This window comes from Dermacentor albipictus, chromosome 1 (genome assembly GCF_038994185.2).
Source record: "Dermacentor albipictus isolate Rhodes 1998 colony chromosome 1, USDA_Dalb.pri_finalv2, whole genome shotgun sequence".
Taxonomy (NCBI): domain Eukaryota; kingdom Metazoa; phylum Arthropoda; class Arachnida; order Ixodida; family Ixodidae; genus Dermacentor; species Dermacentor albipictus.
Genome location: NC_091821.1, coordinates 204,413,442 through 204,429,095, shown reverse-complemented (window position 1 = coordinate 204,429,095; position 15,654 = coordinate 204,413,442). Strand labels below are relative to the sequence as shown.

At 44.9% G+C, this 15,654-nt stretch overlaps 1 protein-coding gene across 6 annotated transcripts in view; it reads left to right on the top strand.

Annotated features, from left to right (window-relative positions):
* LOC135896932 (uncharacterized) overlaps nt 1-15,654 on the top strand; it is a 159,491-nt gene that overhangs the window by 129,974 nt on the left and 13,863 nt on the right. For 5 of the 6 annotated variants that reach the window (XM_070530772.1, XM_070530769.1, XM_070530773.1 and 2 more), the window contains 4 exons: nt 3,688-3,907; nt 7,346-7,483; nt 8,008-8,276; nt 9,164-9,429. In XM_070530772.1, the coding sequence (XP_070386873.1) occupies nt 3,688-3,907; nt 7,346-7,483; nt 8,008-8,276; nt 9,164-9,429 (893 nt within the window). Of the gene's footprint in view, nt 1-3,687; nt 3,908-7,345; nt 7,484-8,007; nt 8,277-9,163; nt 9,434-15,654 lie in introns of all 6 variants that reach the window. The other variant, XM_065425469.2, reaches the window with a different exon arrangement.

Here is a 15,654-nt window from a genome sequence, read left to right as displayed (position 1 = left end):
GCGCGGTTTAAAAGTTCTGTTTCGACTATAGGTGGTCTGTTTAAACACGTTACGTGCATGCTTACACGAAAAAAAAAGTCACTTGAGCTAACTTATTACACCGCTTGTTTTCCTGTGGTAAACGTTTCTTAATCGTTTGACATCGTCTTACATCTTGTGAAAGTGCTTCGCGCATGTGTGGGACAGGGAGTCTTCTCGGGTTATTTTTTTTTTTCGTTTAGCTCCTTGCTTTCGCAGGCGCTACTCGCTGTACGAAAGAAGTATTTTAAATTCAGTATTACGTGCCTTTAGACTGGTTATCGCAGCTAACTGTGTGGACTACTCTCCCGGTTTGACATCCAGCATGCCTAAGTGAGTGACTCTGTCAAAAGAATTTCCTTCGGATGCATAAAGGACAAAACTAAAGAAGCGTTTTGCATGCAGCCACCTTTCACAAATTTTCACGTACGTACGATGTGCTTGTAGCAAACGCGCGAGATATTACTTACTGAGATAGATTTTGCAAATCGAATTTCGCGTGTTCAACCCCGTCTTGACCTGCAGAATGTTGGACCGATATGTTTGGCATTACATTGGCGATTTACGAGACTTGTGACAGCTGAAGAATTGAAACGCAGGTCGAATTCATAAATGTCATAAATGTCATAAATCAGCGAAGTCAACTTACTTTGCGTAAGGCAAAGGCAATAGTTCTGACTTCCATCTAAAATGGTTAGTTTTCTTTTGCTCCCTGTGTCTTCGGCATAAGCCTGGGAAAGCGGTTAATGATACACAAGCATTTTCTTCTCTGTTTGTGAATACACTGTCCAGCACGTAAGCGAGGAAGAATTCGAAAATGCTCATCGGAGGTCAAGCAGCGGACGGACTTGGGGGGGGGGGGGGGTATTCTGTATGAGTCCACTTAGTGGACTGTCCATTTCCGTCGCTGCTGATTGGCTAGGGCCGCTCGTCTCCTCCTCGCTCGCACAGCTGCATCCAACCAGCAGGCTCTAACCAGTTTGGAGTAAGAGGCGCACTCCTCCGGCGCCAAGCTCTCCGCTTTTCCTTTCATCAATCTATCTATCTCTCTTTCTAAGGGAATCGTGAGGGCATGTTTTACAACTAGATGCAGCTGCGATGAGGCACTTAGACGCGCCACTGTACGCGTGCTTCGCAGTCGAGGGTCTGGCGTTGCTGCTACTGAAATGCTTAGAACGACAGAAAGCTGAGCTAGTTGGTAAGGATTCATTATGCAAAATAGAAGTGAGGCGTGCAGACAGGACACAAGAGTACAGAAGTAGACAACACGAACGCCAACTATCAACTGAAGGAAGCACTGAGGCGAAAAAAGGAAGACACAAAACTCATCTGCGCATGCTCAGGAATGGTAACACCACGTGTCAATCGGATACACGTGCCGGTCTACGTGAGATATAACTGTTAAGGCACTTAATCTCTCCCTTATGTAAAGTAATCGAAGGCTTACTCACGCACGCACTTCCACCATTATAGATATGCCATGCCTCTACCATAAGACGCGTATCTTCATTCTTGTGCCTGTACAATATCGCGCATTCATCTAACTTTGGCGCGCAGTTACAATCTCGGCAATGCAGCGAAAGATTAGAACGCGATCCACCGGTTAACGACCTTTTATGTTCCATTAGCCTCTGATTGATACACCGTCCCGTTTGCCCTACGTAGAACTGGCCACAGCTAAGGGGAATTTTATACACCACACCCATACGACATTCAGTAAAACTGTTGTTCTTATTGTGCTTCACTGGACAAATATCTGTTCGTTTTTTGCCTTTTACCCGCTCCTTTTTATTCTGTACGGCTGCGCATATCTTACATAGCTTATTGGGAGCAGTGAAAGCAACATTAAGATCATATCTACTAGCAACATTTTTAAGCCTGTGTGACACTGAATGAATATACGGAATAGCCACTACTCTTTTTTTGCTATTACTGCTTTCTGTAATCAAGCCCGTCCCTCTAGAAACCGACTTCTTTAGGCGCTCAGCCACAGTGGCCACCACTACACTAGGATAACCTGCTTCTAATAGGCGCCGGACCTGCGCATTAAAACTGGCGCTCATTTTGTGCATGCAGGATCGGGTGAGGGAAGACTTAAGGCACGACATGGCAATTCCGTTTTTTACTAATTTAGAATGCTTGGATTGAAAGTTTAGCAACGGCTTCGAAGATCTTGGGGAGTACTGCCAACAAACATGATTTTGTTCGAAGGTCAAGGAAATGTCAAGAAACTGAATTACGCGTCGCTGAGGAAATTCCTTGGTAAACTTTAATCCTCCCCCACAAAGTTTAATTTGCTCACTCACTGAGGTAGCAGCGGAATCGAATTCTTCCCTATTGCAGAAAATCAGGTAATCATCAACGTAACTTTCAATCCAAGCATTCTAAATTAGTAAAAAACGGAATTGCCATGTCGTGCCTTAAGTCTTCTCTCATAAGATCCTGCATGCACAAAATGAGCGCCAGTTTTAATGCGCAGGTCCGGCGCCTATTAGAAGCAGGTTATCCTAGTGTAGTGGTGGCCACTGTGGCTGAGCGCCTAAAGAAGTCGGTTTCTAGAGGGACGGGCTTGATTACAGAAAGCAGTAATAGCAAAAAAAGAGTAGTGGCTATTCCGTATATTCATTCAGTGTCACACAGGCTTAAAAATGTTGCTAGTGGATATGATCTTAATGTTGCTTTCACTGCTCCCAATAAGCTAGGTAAGATATGCGCAGCCGTACAGAATAAAAAGGAGCGGGTAAAAGGCAAAAAACGAACAGATATTTGTCCAGTGAAGCACAATAAGAACAACAGTTTTACTGAATGTCGTATGGGTGTGGTGTATAAAATTCCCCTTAGCTGTGGCCAGTTCTACGTAGGGCAAACGGGACGGTGTATCAATCAGAGGCTAATGGAACATAAAAGGTCGTTAACCGGTGGATCGCGTTCTAATCTTTCGCTGCATTGCCGAGATTGTAACTGCGCGCCAAAGTTAGATGAATGCGCGATATTGTACAGGCACAAGAATGAAGATACGCGTCTTATGGTAGAGGCATGGCATATCTATAATGGTGGAAGTGCGTGCGTGAGTAAGCCTTCGATTACTTTACATAAGGGAGAGATTAAGTGCCTTAACAGTTATATCTCACGTAGACCGGCACGTGTATCCGATTGACACGTGGTGTTACAATTCCTGAGCATGCGCAGATGAGTTTTGTGTCTTTCTTTTATCGCCTCAGTGCTCCCTTCAGTTGATAGTTGGCGTTCGTGTTGTCTACTTCTCTACTCTTGTCCTGTCTGCACGCCTCACTTCTATTTTGCTACTGAAATGCTATGCGTGATAGTGAAAAGGAAAATTTCTTCGGTGGCTCGAAGCATGTTTGAGGGGCTTACTATCTCTCTGCATTTTGTTCCTTACAGGCCAGTGGGGCCACGAAAGCAGCCCATGTAACAGGAATAAGAGAAAATAACGTGAAAACACTGGCAGCGGGCAGCGCCCACGCTGTCGTTCTTCCCAATTATTTCTGTTAGCTGCGCCGTTTCTTTGCGTCGGCACTAAAAAGCGTCTCCCGACCAAATGCATAGCTATATCTTCCTGTGCCCCCGGCTGATGTGAAGCACACACACAAAAAACGTTCTTCAGTTGTCGAGACTCGCGCAAACGGCGAGTGCGTCTTCCTCATGCAGTTGAACAGCCCGAGCCGGCGCCCCGCATCATGTACGTCAACGGCCGCGCGCACAACATCGTCGTCGAGACGAGCCAGAGGCCCACGCAGCGGCTGGTCACTCATATGTTCCATATTTTGGTTACCGAGCTTCTGGGCTACCGGGACGTAGTCATCCGGTCAACGAGCAGCATCGACCCAGAGTCTTCGCTGCAGCGGCTGACCGGATGCGCCGATCTCAAGTGAGCTTCCTGTGCGTTTGCGTTGCTCCATGCTGTGGCAGCGCTGTCGTGACGCGCCCAATTAGGGCGGTGCAAAATCCTTTCTTTCAATTTACTTCCTGGACGGGCAGAATTACATCTTGTTAGTCTTTTAATGAAACGTCGCGAAGAGAGTCAACTGGCGCTTTAATTTTTGGCGTACCCGCCGTGGTTGCTCAGTGGCTATGGTGTTAGGCTGCTGAGCACGAGGTCGCGGGATCGAATCCCGGCCACGGCGGCCGCATTTCGATGGGGGCGAAATGCGAAAACACCCGTGTACTTAGATTTAGGTGCACGTTAAAGAACCCCAGGTGGTCGAAATTTCCGGAGTCCTCCACTACGGCGTGCCTCATAATCAGAAAGTGGTTTTGGCACGTAAAACCCCACAATTTAATTTTTGGCAATATTTGACCTTCCGACAGCTCCAATTTGTTTATTCCGGGACCCATTTGTTCATCACGTACTGCAGTTCGCATACTTTCTGACTGCTTCGTTCACATGTGTCACATCCGGTCCTGATCGAGCTTAATAGCGCAGCATGCCATGTACTACGATGTGACGTGCTGCTTGTATTAGCCACTTGTTGGACTAGTTGGTGAAAGGCATCATCCCAATTACGATGATGTCTTGGGGGCGTGATATCAACCCATTATTGGAAAGGTCGCACAAAGAATAAGAAAGAAATGGGTCTTATTTTTACTTGAGCCAACACTTAGTTTTAATGCAATTGCCAGAAGGCGCAGTCTTATCGACAATTAACGCTGTATTGTGCAGAGAAAGTGAAGCTGGAAAATCAAATGTAGCTATGACACTAATGAATTGCATTTTGGCGCGCTGTCAATGCCGATCTTCTTGAACATGGAGATCTATCATTTTATTTTGCAATTAAATATACTCAATACCAACGGAAAGAAAGAAAAGTTTGCAAATGCTTTTCACGAGCTTATATGACTAGTTTCGCCGGTGCGCCTCCGGGGCCTAGTGGTTTTAAACGCTAGACTGCTCAGCAAGACAGCCACATCGTTTTTTTTTTGTGTGTGTGTGTGTGTGTGTGTGAAAGCATCAAGTGGTCCATTGAGCAAAGTCCATTGACCTACCGCAATGGTACATTACTCGCAGCGCAAAACTCGGAGGACCGCTTTGCGCAGTTCAATTGGACATTAATGCTTTCGCATTCACAACTGATAAGAACTGCTTAGGTGTCCTCGGGTTTTCAACATGTTTCCTAAGCGTTTCTTTTTTACACAGAATGTCTACATTGTTAATTTTGTTGATTAGGTGTTCGCGGTAGTTACGTTAGTTTTCCACAAATGCGCATATTGTAAATTCATGTGCAGAGATTTTTCATACACAGAATATAAAAAATAAATGTGAGAAACGGAAAAACTGTGTTTCTACTACTGCAAATTCCTTTCAGTAAAAAAAAAACATTATTTTACTTTAAAAAATATTTCTTTCTGTATTTGCTAAAAAACAGTTTCTCCTAATTTTAACAGAATTGATTCCTATATAATAAAGTGAATTCTTTTTATCAATATTGTGAGCGAAATGACACTTGTTCGTCTCTTTACTATCCTCAATTCACTTTTGTGTGCAGCTTTACCAGCCGCACACGTATGCATAGATCTCATATGCGCGAGCCAATGGGTCTTAATGTGTGAAAAAGATACAACTGCTTTCCCGGCAAATCATGCCACTGAGAGCATGGAAACACATACCGGTGGAGTAAATACTTGCATGTGTTGCGTAGTGCCATGTGTCTTGTCACCATCTTTGTTGTCACATGTCACGTTGTTCTGTGTAGCTTGCTTATCTGTACTTACGTGACCTGTTACAACCGCATCTCAGCATTTGACTCGTTCGTACTCCATGAGAGCTGCCGTCCTGAGGGGAGTAAATGTTACTCCCATAAGAGAGTAAAGTACGTAACATTTACTATGTGAAATGACGGAAAAGCCATGAACAGAAAATGTTAGTGAAACTACAGAAAAAGTGAGAAACAGGGAACAAGAAAACAGCAAAAATGTGCTGATAAACTTGTCATATGGCTTTCCCTGCTATTTCTTTTTTCACAAAAATATTTTACAGTGTAGATAACAACAAAGAAGACTCAGCTAAACAGCATAATCCATTCGATTGATTAAAACAAAGCTGAATATCCCTACAAATAGCTCTGCCTAAAGATATCTATCAGTCCACTTACATTATTATGAAGAACATGACGTTTCAGAAATAATTATTCAATATGCGCTCCATTTTTTTGTTTGAACACGACAAAAGGCAACGTTACAATAGACGGAAATCTTATACAGTTTTAGCAGCCGCTCTAACAGATCCAAACGTATATAGGCAGAAGGCTGTTGACGTTTTAAAAGAATGTGTTAAACGCCATATCCGTAACGTTATTAAAAATTAGAAAAATTGTTTTCGCTGTGGTTGTATACAGCTTGTTTACATTTAAAATATGTACAGGAAAAAAAATCTGTACTTACACGAAAGAAATCTCAGGTTAAAAGTTAAACAGTACGATGAAACGGCAGCATATGACTAGACTAAGCGTGGCATAATAAGTCTGCGCGATAATACACCGTATAAGAAGTCTCCTTGGTGGCTCCTATGCGTAATTTTTATAACTCCCTGTGCTGAATATTGATGACCCAGGCTCGAAGAGTCAGAACCCAAGGGGAAAAAGGGAAATTTTTCACCTAAGTGAAACAACCCACGTCAGCCATACAGCGCCACTAAATGTTTCTCGCTTATAATGACCCAGACAACGTCATTGGCATTGCATTATAATGGCTGATAACTACAAAGAAACTGGTAACTATGAAATGTCCGATCGACTTGTCTTAGCAGATGGAGCACTTCGCTTTCCGCCGCACGAAGTTCCGTGCGCCGCATCAGTTGTGGTTCGAGCCTGTCGACATAAGCAGCACTCGAGTGCCCAATTTTCTTCAAAGCGCGTTAGTTTGGACGCAAAGGCTTCGCAGAAATTACCTCCGTAACTTTGATGGTGCTGACCTGTTAGACTATCCCCGCACCCGGCGCAGGAGTTGACGCAGCTGAAAGAAGCTCGCGGTGGCTTCTAATTCGTCAGACTAAGTGCCATATTTCGCTCACGATTGTTTTGTATAAAACTGCACACGGCTGGGTAGGAAACGGTGTTTCAACGGACCCTTACCTTTTTATGAAGCGAGAGGTCAAGGAAATGTAAGTCGTGGCGTCGGCAGTATACCGTAAGTGAACTGCAAAAAATTGAAGCTTTTCGGGCACCGTCAGTGTACCCACGCCGTTTCCGTCCATGCGACAAGCAAAAGAGCTTTTTTTTTTCTCCGTGTGAAAGAAGCTTTCAATCAATAATCACATGCTTTACCGAACCTTATCACTTTCTTGCATTCGTCGCTCTATGCGGCCTTCCAGTGATTGCAATGTCTCCAGTGACCACGTTCCTGAGACGATGATAAACCTAGAACTCTGGATGGGACCTTCTTTTGACATCAAACCATGGCTGCGAACAGATCGCATCACGGACATTGGTCCTCTGGGTCCTCTCGGACGGTGAGTTCGATGTAGGGTTTTGCTGTGCTGGGGAAAGTGGCCTTGTGCATCCAAATAGGAGTCGCGTTTTTTAAACAGCTTGCCCAATCGCACGTCATCGTCATTCAACGTTTTTAGTATGGGAAATGAAGCTCGCATTTTAAGCTGTAATCACGTCCTCATCTCTTTCACACTGTCTTTCCTAATTCTGACAGTTATAGCAGTCATGAAGCCTTTACGCTAAGTCATTATCGCCGCCTAAATGTTAGCGACTATGCTGGGTTAATATGATCGAAAGTAACAGGTTGGCATGCCGTTGATGCATTGGAGAAATGCAGTGCTACATTATTCATCTCGGCTCTCGTGACAGTGTATGCGAGATTAACTACCTTCGTAAAATATTCTTACTGCACTGCAGGGCGTCTGATATGACCAATCAGCTGAGTCTGGGGGTAATTCAGCATCTGTACAGCGGGCTGTTTCCATTAGCGTGTGCCTATTGGTTGACACCACAATGAGCACCATGCCTCGCTGTTCGTTCTCAGGTACGGCTGGTATGTGTCGAAACAAACGGCCCAAGAATTCTGGAACAAGTATAATATGGTGCTTGACCATTGGCGCTCGTACCGCTCGGCCAACATGACGTCCCAGCTGGACCTGCTCCAAGACGAGAAGCTACAGGATCATCTGACCAGAGGCGGCTACCTCTGTAACTTTACTAGCTGCCGCAGCGGCGTCTATCGGTCTCCGTTGTGCGACCCGCTCAGGGATGGCCGGGGAGTGCCTTGTGCCACGCTCATCGCAGATTTCCCAGGTGGGTTCGCAAGGCTGCTTTTTGTGTGCTTTAGCCCCAGCGCTGGGTAAACTGCCCAGTTCTGCGCGCATTGCGTCAGTCATCGTCATATAGACGTTTGGACGAGCACGAAAAAAGCAGATCGGAATCAGCTTTTCCGCCTGCAATCTGCCTCTCAGGCTAGTGTGATGTATACACGGTGTAGTACCACTCGGCACGGCCTACTTCACAAGGCTCGTGTAAATTCTCTCGGGCCTGGTCGCCGGTTAGCTCCAAGCAACAAGGAACCAGATTTTGTGTCTGCGCGCTGTTTTCTCGCTTCGTCGCAAGTAGCATGCCTGCATCTGCATGGTGCAATCTTTGATTTTGGAACCATCTACTGTGAAATATAGTACCTGTATATTCCGTTTTTGTATTGAATAAGCAATTCTTGTGTTCTGACTCGGCCCGCTCGCGTCGGATTCGTATACCAACTATTGTGGATCCCGTCGCCCGGACTCTACAACAGTGGTCTTCAGAAATTATTGCATGTGTACTTATAGGTGGGTCCCATTTAGTTGGTTCTTTGCTTCGAAATGTAATACTCACTATGTTTAGCTAAGGGCACCGTCAAGCAGTAAATCTGAGAGCTGGCTAATCGCTATGGCATGTCCTGCTCACGATGTATCAGTGATGCGTTCGGATAGCGTAGGGTGGCTCGTGCGGCATGTATTGATTTACGGCGCATGAAGTAGACTACTGTTACACAAACAAAAAGAATATGAAGACACATCACATGGTTACGTGCAAGTGATTGACAGTGTTTTAATGCGTTGTTTCATCAATGCAGTTTCTATCGCCCCCCCCCCTTCTTCCCTTCTTCCTTCCATTCTTGCATCACTTTTTTTTCTTTCTCTTTGTTATTTCAGAAAGCACATACGCATTGCTGAAGCACCAGATCGAGACATTGAAGCTTCGTGTGAACGTGGTCTGGATCGGCAAGCATTTAGACTCCTATGTCAATAAGCTTCTAGAGCGCAAACAGCCGGTGATATTTTTCAACTGGAGGCCCAGTTCCTTGACATTCAGCAACCATGATCTCACGCGCATCGCCTTTCCTCATTGCGAGGACCGTGTGCTGCAGGGAAATCTCGACACGTCCAACTGTCTCTTCGAAGTCAACAACATGGAACGGGCAAGTTTTCTTTAAAGTGATCAACGGCAGCTTTCAGAAAAGTAGAACGCGTCAGAAAAATATAAGCGTGTACACAAGGTTGTCTCAATAACATTCAGTGTAAGCTCTGGCGAACGACAAGCGAAACATGAGAAACCAAAAAGAAATGCCTCTAAGAAAACATCGAAAAAGAATAACAGCTATAAAATAAACAAAGGCAATAACAGGGGCATTGGATAAGTGGTTATTTATTTTTTAAAATCAATTCGGGTATTCGGGAAAAAATGCTTTCGGATATCAGAACGAGTGCGCATTAGAACGTCATTATGCTGAAGTCGTAGTAATCGGGATAGAAATGCTAGCAGTGCATTCACTATAACAGCAGTTCAACATTTTGTCCATTTAAATTACAAGGAACAGTGTCTAAGCACGGTCTTCCGAGTTTCGTTGAAAGAGCGTGCCTACTGTATTTAAAGATACATCAAACATACGCAGAAAACCCTTGAGTACCGTGTCCCGATCAGCTAAGCCGCTTCAACGTACTCTTCCTTATTAAGAGCGGAACGCATACGTATCACGCTATGGTGGTAAAAGGCCAGACTCGAGGTTATTGGGCTCTGCAGATATAGGGTTGCGAGTGAGTGAGTTGAGTTGAGTTGTTGTAGGCTACTGGTGGGATTAGCCTTGCAGTTGCTGCCGGCAATTGCTCCACCGTAGCGACACTTAAAATAATTAAATCACGTAATCCGACACAGACCTCCCAATTACAAATGTTCACTCCTCAGTTCACCATGTTGAACCCAAATCCGTGTCCTGTAGGTAATTTAACAGAAGGCGAGACACCTCCTTCCTACACAACCGGTTCCCGCGCGGGAAAATTATGTCCTGAAGCGAACTGTGAGGAAGTCCTGTGTTCTTGAGACCTGAATAACACCCTCCTTTCCGCGTTATACACAGTACAGCACTTTAGGTAATGTTCAATGTCACCACACACACCACACGTTGAACATAATGGTGATAACGCCAGGCCAGTCTTAAACATCCACGCAGGGGTACGAGCAGAGCCCGTGCGAATGCGTAGCAGTAAGGTTGCTTGGTTTCTTTGGAGACCCTTGATCACACATGGCTTGTGAGGTGAGCTCCACAAAGAACTGAAGTGGCACGACACCGCTTCTCTGAAGAGTCTCCCGTCTTCTTGAGGCACTTTTCTCGAAGGATTCCCAGACAGCGCTCTATGGGCGAGGCTGTCCGCCATCTCGTTGCCTATGATACCTATGTGTGATGGCACCCATTGGAATCGTATGGAGAAGCCTTTGACACTGAGATTTTGCACCGAACGTAGGGAGCTTAGAGATAAGGCATCAGTAGGGAATCCGTGCTCTAACCTTTGAAGGGCGGATTTCGAATCTGTAAGAATGACCACAGGTTGAGGCGTACAAAACCGTAGCTTTTTGAGAGCTGCCTCAATGGCAACGCTTTCGGCCGTTGTGGAGGACACGACTGCAGTGAAGCGAACGGACCAATCAAAGTTCAAAGAGGGAATGTGAAAAGCAGCTGCACTAGATCCTCTGACCTTGTCCACAGAGCCATCAGTAAAAATTTGAAGGTGACGTGCATATTCCGTTTCAAGATGTTCCAGTACGAGCGAACGCGTTGCTGCCAAAGGAGAACTCCGCTTAGCACGAACGTGAGGAACTGCCAACGAACTATCGAGGCTCGCGAAAGACCAAGGTGGTTTCGACCTCTTAATTCGACCTCTAGCGTCAATACCCAGGTAACCAAGAGTATTAAGGGCCAAGTACGCTCGGGACTCGGATCTCTTTCGAAGGCGCTGTAGAAGGGCTCGGCCAGCTGCCGTCTGTTTGAGGCGGCCAATTTGCATCAATAACCTTTGTGAAGCGACTAAGCTAAGAGGTCTCGATAGAGATTCATAAAGTACTGCATTGTTAGGAGCAGTCTGCGGAACGCCAAGAGCCCTTCTTAGGCCCTTTCTGTGCAGAACCTCAAGTCGTTCCAGCTGTGATATCGATGGGGAAATTAAAGGGAGCTGATACATTATTCGACTCGTCACTAGTGCATCGTGCAACCTGATCATTGAAGAAGGGTGATTTCCCCATTGCTCACTTGCAACTCTACGGATTACATTGAGACGCGAAGATATCGATGTCACAGCCGAGTCCACAGCTCGTCGCCACTGTAGGCGGTAGTCGATAATGACGCCCAAAAAGCGCTTGTGTTTAAATTGTCGTAGACAAGATTGATTAAGGTCTATCTTCAGCCGCGCATACCTTCTTCCTCTACCTGGAAACATTATGAAGCCAGATTTTTTCACCGAGAGAGTCAACCCCACACCTTGAAGGTAATTTTGAACTGAAAGTAATGCCTGTCGAGCTATCAGAGCTAAACGCTTGTGTTGATATCCGGTTAACCAAAGACAGATGTCGTCCGCGTATATCGACATATGGACATGCCTGCAATGTTTTTGCACTTCAGCGGGAAGACCAGCCATTGCAACGTTAAAGAGCGTTGGGGAAAGAACACTTCCTTGAGGTACACCTCGCGATACCACCCTTTCGGTGCTTGTGGTACTTCCTAACTGCACTTGAATTTTCCGATCACTGATAAATGAGTGAATGAAGCGCAGAAGATAACCCTGTACGCCCATGGCCTGCAAACTATTTAGTATTGAGCTCTGAAGGATGGTATCATAAGCCTTTGATACGTCTAGGAAAATAACTAGTGTTGAAAGGCCGAAAGCTCTATGATGTTCAATATGGCTTATCAAGTCCAAGACGCTGTCTTGCGCGCTTAAACCTGTTCGGAATCCATATCGTATCGTATCGTCCTGTATCACTGACGTCGTGCGTGGCTAAGCTTATGGAGAAGCTGGCAAGTAAGCGTTTATCTTGGTGGCTCGAAGATAGAAGGGCTCTGCCAACATGCATATAGGGTTGCCGCTCAATAACAGTAGCTATGCCGCAATGCCTTAGATGTGTTCTTTTGGTTGTCACACTCGCTACCTTCCTCCACTAGATGACGAACGCGTCCCAAACTGCATTATTTATGCAATGAATTTGACATCCGCTTTAGTATGACCGCAAACGGAAAGAATAAGTAATTTCGTGCTTAGCTGGTACACGTCATGCGCCTGAGCAAAGGCATCTTCTGAGGCAAAGTAGAACACTACAAACTCCAACTGAAGCAGTTGCAGAAATCATTCGTCAGTGCGATGCTGCGGAGTATGTATGGCAATAAAGTTAGCCTACATGTCATACTTATGTGGCATTTCTTTTTCTTTTGGCTCTGTAAATTTACCTACTACTTCTGTAATTTGAAAGTTGTTTTGACAAGCTGAAATAATACTGTACTGCTTTTCTTTTTTTGTTCAGTTAAGCCTTTTCAGGAACGTCTCAATCCATGCAGTCCAAGTTATAGTTATTTTTCACAATCTATCGCGTAATGAACGCGGCTCTATTTACAATACACGTCGATGGGATCTAAATTACGTGTATTTCGCCACATTATTTTCAACGTCCATCTGATCTTAGCTGGGAATAGATGCAGGAAGTATTTCATCGCGTCTGTCATCATCTGACAACACGTAGGTTGTTGACATAATTTGCTTCAATCTACAGCCACGCGCTGGGTTGGCGCTTTGGCGTTGTGCTACCGAGCACGAGGTCGCGGGTTCGGCGGCAGCATTCCGATGGGGACGGAATGCAAGAACGCTCGTGTACCGTGCTTTGGGTGCACGTTAAACAACCTCAGCTGGTCAAAATTGAGGCGCAGAGCAGATTTTGCGGATCGCAGATGTGGTGCTAGTCTTAGGATTTCTGCTAAGCAGACATGGTTTCATTTTTACTCTGCTTCAATGCCTTCATTTTAGTTTGCGTTCCGTAGGAAATAAACTATCATGTTAATTAGTGAATTTTCTTAATTAGCTATCTGGACATGGCGATTTCTTGAGCGAATAATTTCCGCCTCTTCCAGAAATCCACCTGAAAGGCTGTGCAGCTCTGTCTTTCACAGGCACGATTTCCGAAGAAGGAATTTGTGAAATTTCAACATGTTATTAATAAAAATACAGGCGGTATAAGCGCATGCTAATGTGAGACAGAAAATTGTGACCGTTATAACTTAGAAAATGATTCAGATACTACATCACACTATAGTGATGCAAGCAGGATCGGATCTACCAAAACAACTCAATTTCGCGTAAGCCAAGACAGCCGGCATGAGAATAAATTAGGCGTGCTATATTACTGCAATATATTGTGAGCAAACTTAACTATTCCCATCACCGATCTTTCGCCGGGGCTTCTGCGGAGCTGCAGTTCCTCCTGAAGCCGCCATAATTCGCAAGAACGGCTTCAGGAGCGGGTGGCTTATGGTTCAGTTGGAAGACTTTTGAAGTGACCTGTACACAGGGACCACTTGATGTAGTCAAGCGTTTCACAGAAAACCGTCTGAACAGGTTCAACAGGTAAATTGCTATAAGTATTGTAAATCCGGTCACTGACAATAAATCATGAGTTAGTGGAACTGTGAACACGTACGGGCACCAAAATATAGATTTCGTCGTTCTATGGTCAGTGACAAGATTTATAAAGCAGCCGCCACTTGCATAGGTCTCACTTCATGCAGGTTTCAGAATACATACTTGCCTCATATATTCGGCCCTAAGCGATTATTCGAAAGTTTTGCATGCCATTCTTTGTGAATTCGAACACGAATCGAATAAAAAATATGGTATGATTGCTATTCGCAACCTCGAATATACCTACACCCCTCAACAAGCCTATTTTTCTTTATCGTGGCCGCAGGTCGTGCGCTAGTTATTTTTCGCCCATTCCATCACGATCCATCACCAGACTGGAGATACGATGGGCGTTCAATGAAAATGTCCCCTGACCCACTTTCTCTTGGCTGAGGAGCACGAAAATTAGCATACTTGTTTACCTTTCTCTACATAGCTGCCACCGAGAGCCACGCGCTTCTGCCATCGTGTTACGCAGCAGTGGATACGACTCTTGTAGAAGTCCTTAGGTTGGCCTTAGAGCCGTGACATCGGCGATGAGCGTGCCATCATCAGAAAACTCCTGCTTTTCAAAAATAATTTCTTACCTAAAAGGAGGTGGACATTTGAATGTCGGGGATGTACTAGGGATAACGAAGAATTTAATTTCTAGAGGAGCGGGCTTCCATTTGCGCCACATGCGAGTTGCGAGCAGGAGCATCGTCTTGCAAGAGCAGGACGTCTTTTCACAGCATGCCACGCCTTCTGATATTTATGGCTTCCCTTAATTTTGTCGGCAAGTTATAACAGGTCCCCGTTACGGTGGCACCTTTCGGCAATAAATCTGTCACCACCCTCTCGCGGATCTCAAGAAATTGTTCGCATCACCTTGCTAGCTGAAAGTTGCCCGCATGCCTTTTTAAAGGGACGGCGAGTGGTAGTGCTTGCATTGTTTAGACTGGAATTTAATTTGTAGTTCATAACTATAAACTCGTGTTTCAGCTGCTGTAATGAGTCTTACAAAAAGTTATCGGTTTTTTTTTTTGAGGCACGTAACCAAAAGTTCACTAGTGCGGGTCAGTCGGTCCTTCTAGTGAAAAGCAGAAAGCAAGCGAGGAACCTGACGCCCCAACACCTTTCGTCAGATGTCACAGAGTAATATTTCCTGTGAATCCTACGCTGATCTTGAACTTTTCAGCTAGTTCATGAATCGTTATGCGGTGATTTTCAAATTGACTGTCTCCACTTTTGTTCCGCAAAATTTTAAACTGCGCGAAGAATATATGAATCTATGAACCGACTAGCCCCACAACATGCCTTACTCCACTTTTGTAAGTGTCCCCACAATGGCTGAATGAGGTCGACCTGGAGTCGGTGCTGTTGTGACCAAGTTTTGTCCGCATTTTAACTCCGACGCCAGTATTTAACGACGTCATACGACAGGCCATCTGTCCTGTCGTATACACCGTTGTTATTTCATGAAAATTTTGTTGGGGTGTGTTGCCTTTAAGATTCAGGAAGTTATTCACTGACCTCTGGCTCTATACTCCCAACTTCCTCAGTCTTCAGTCGGGGAAACAAAAATAGCTATTAGGAAAGAGCTGAAAATTTTTCTCTGGCCTATAGAGATACACGTTTATAATTGTGTGAAATTTCTTTAATGTATACCAAAGTGATGTAGTTCAAGAGAAACCTTTATTGGACAATTCTCGTAATCGCAGCCATCCTTC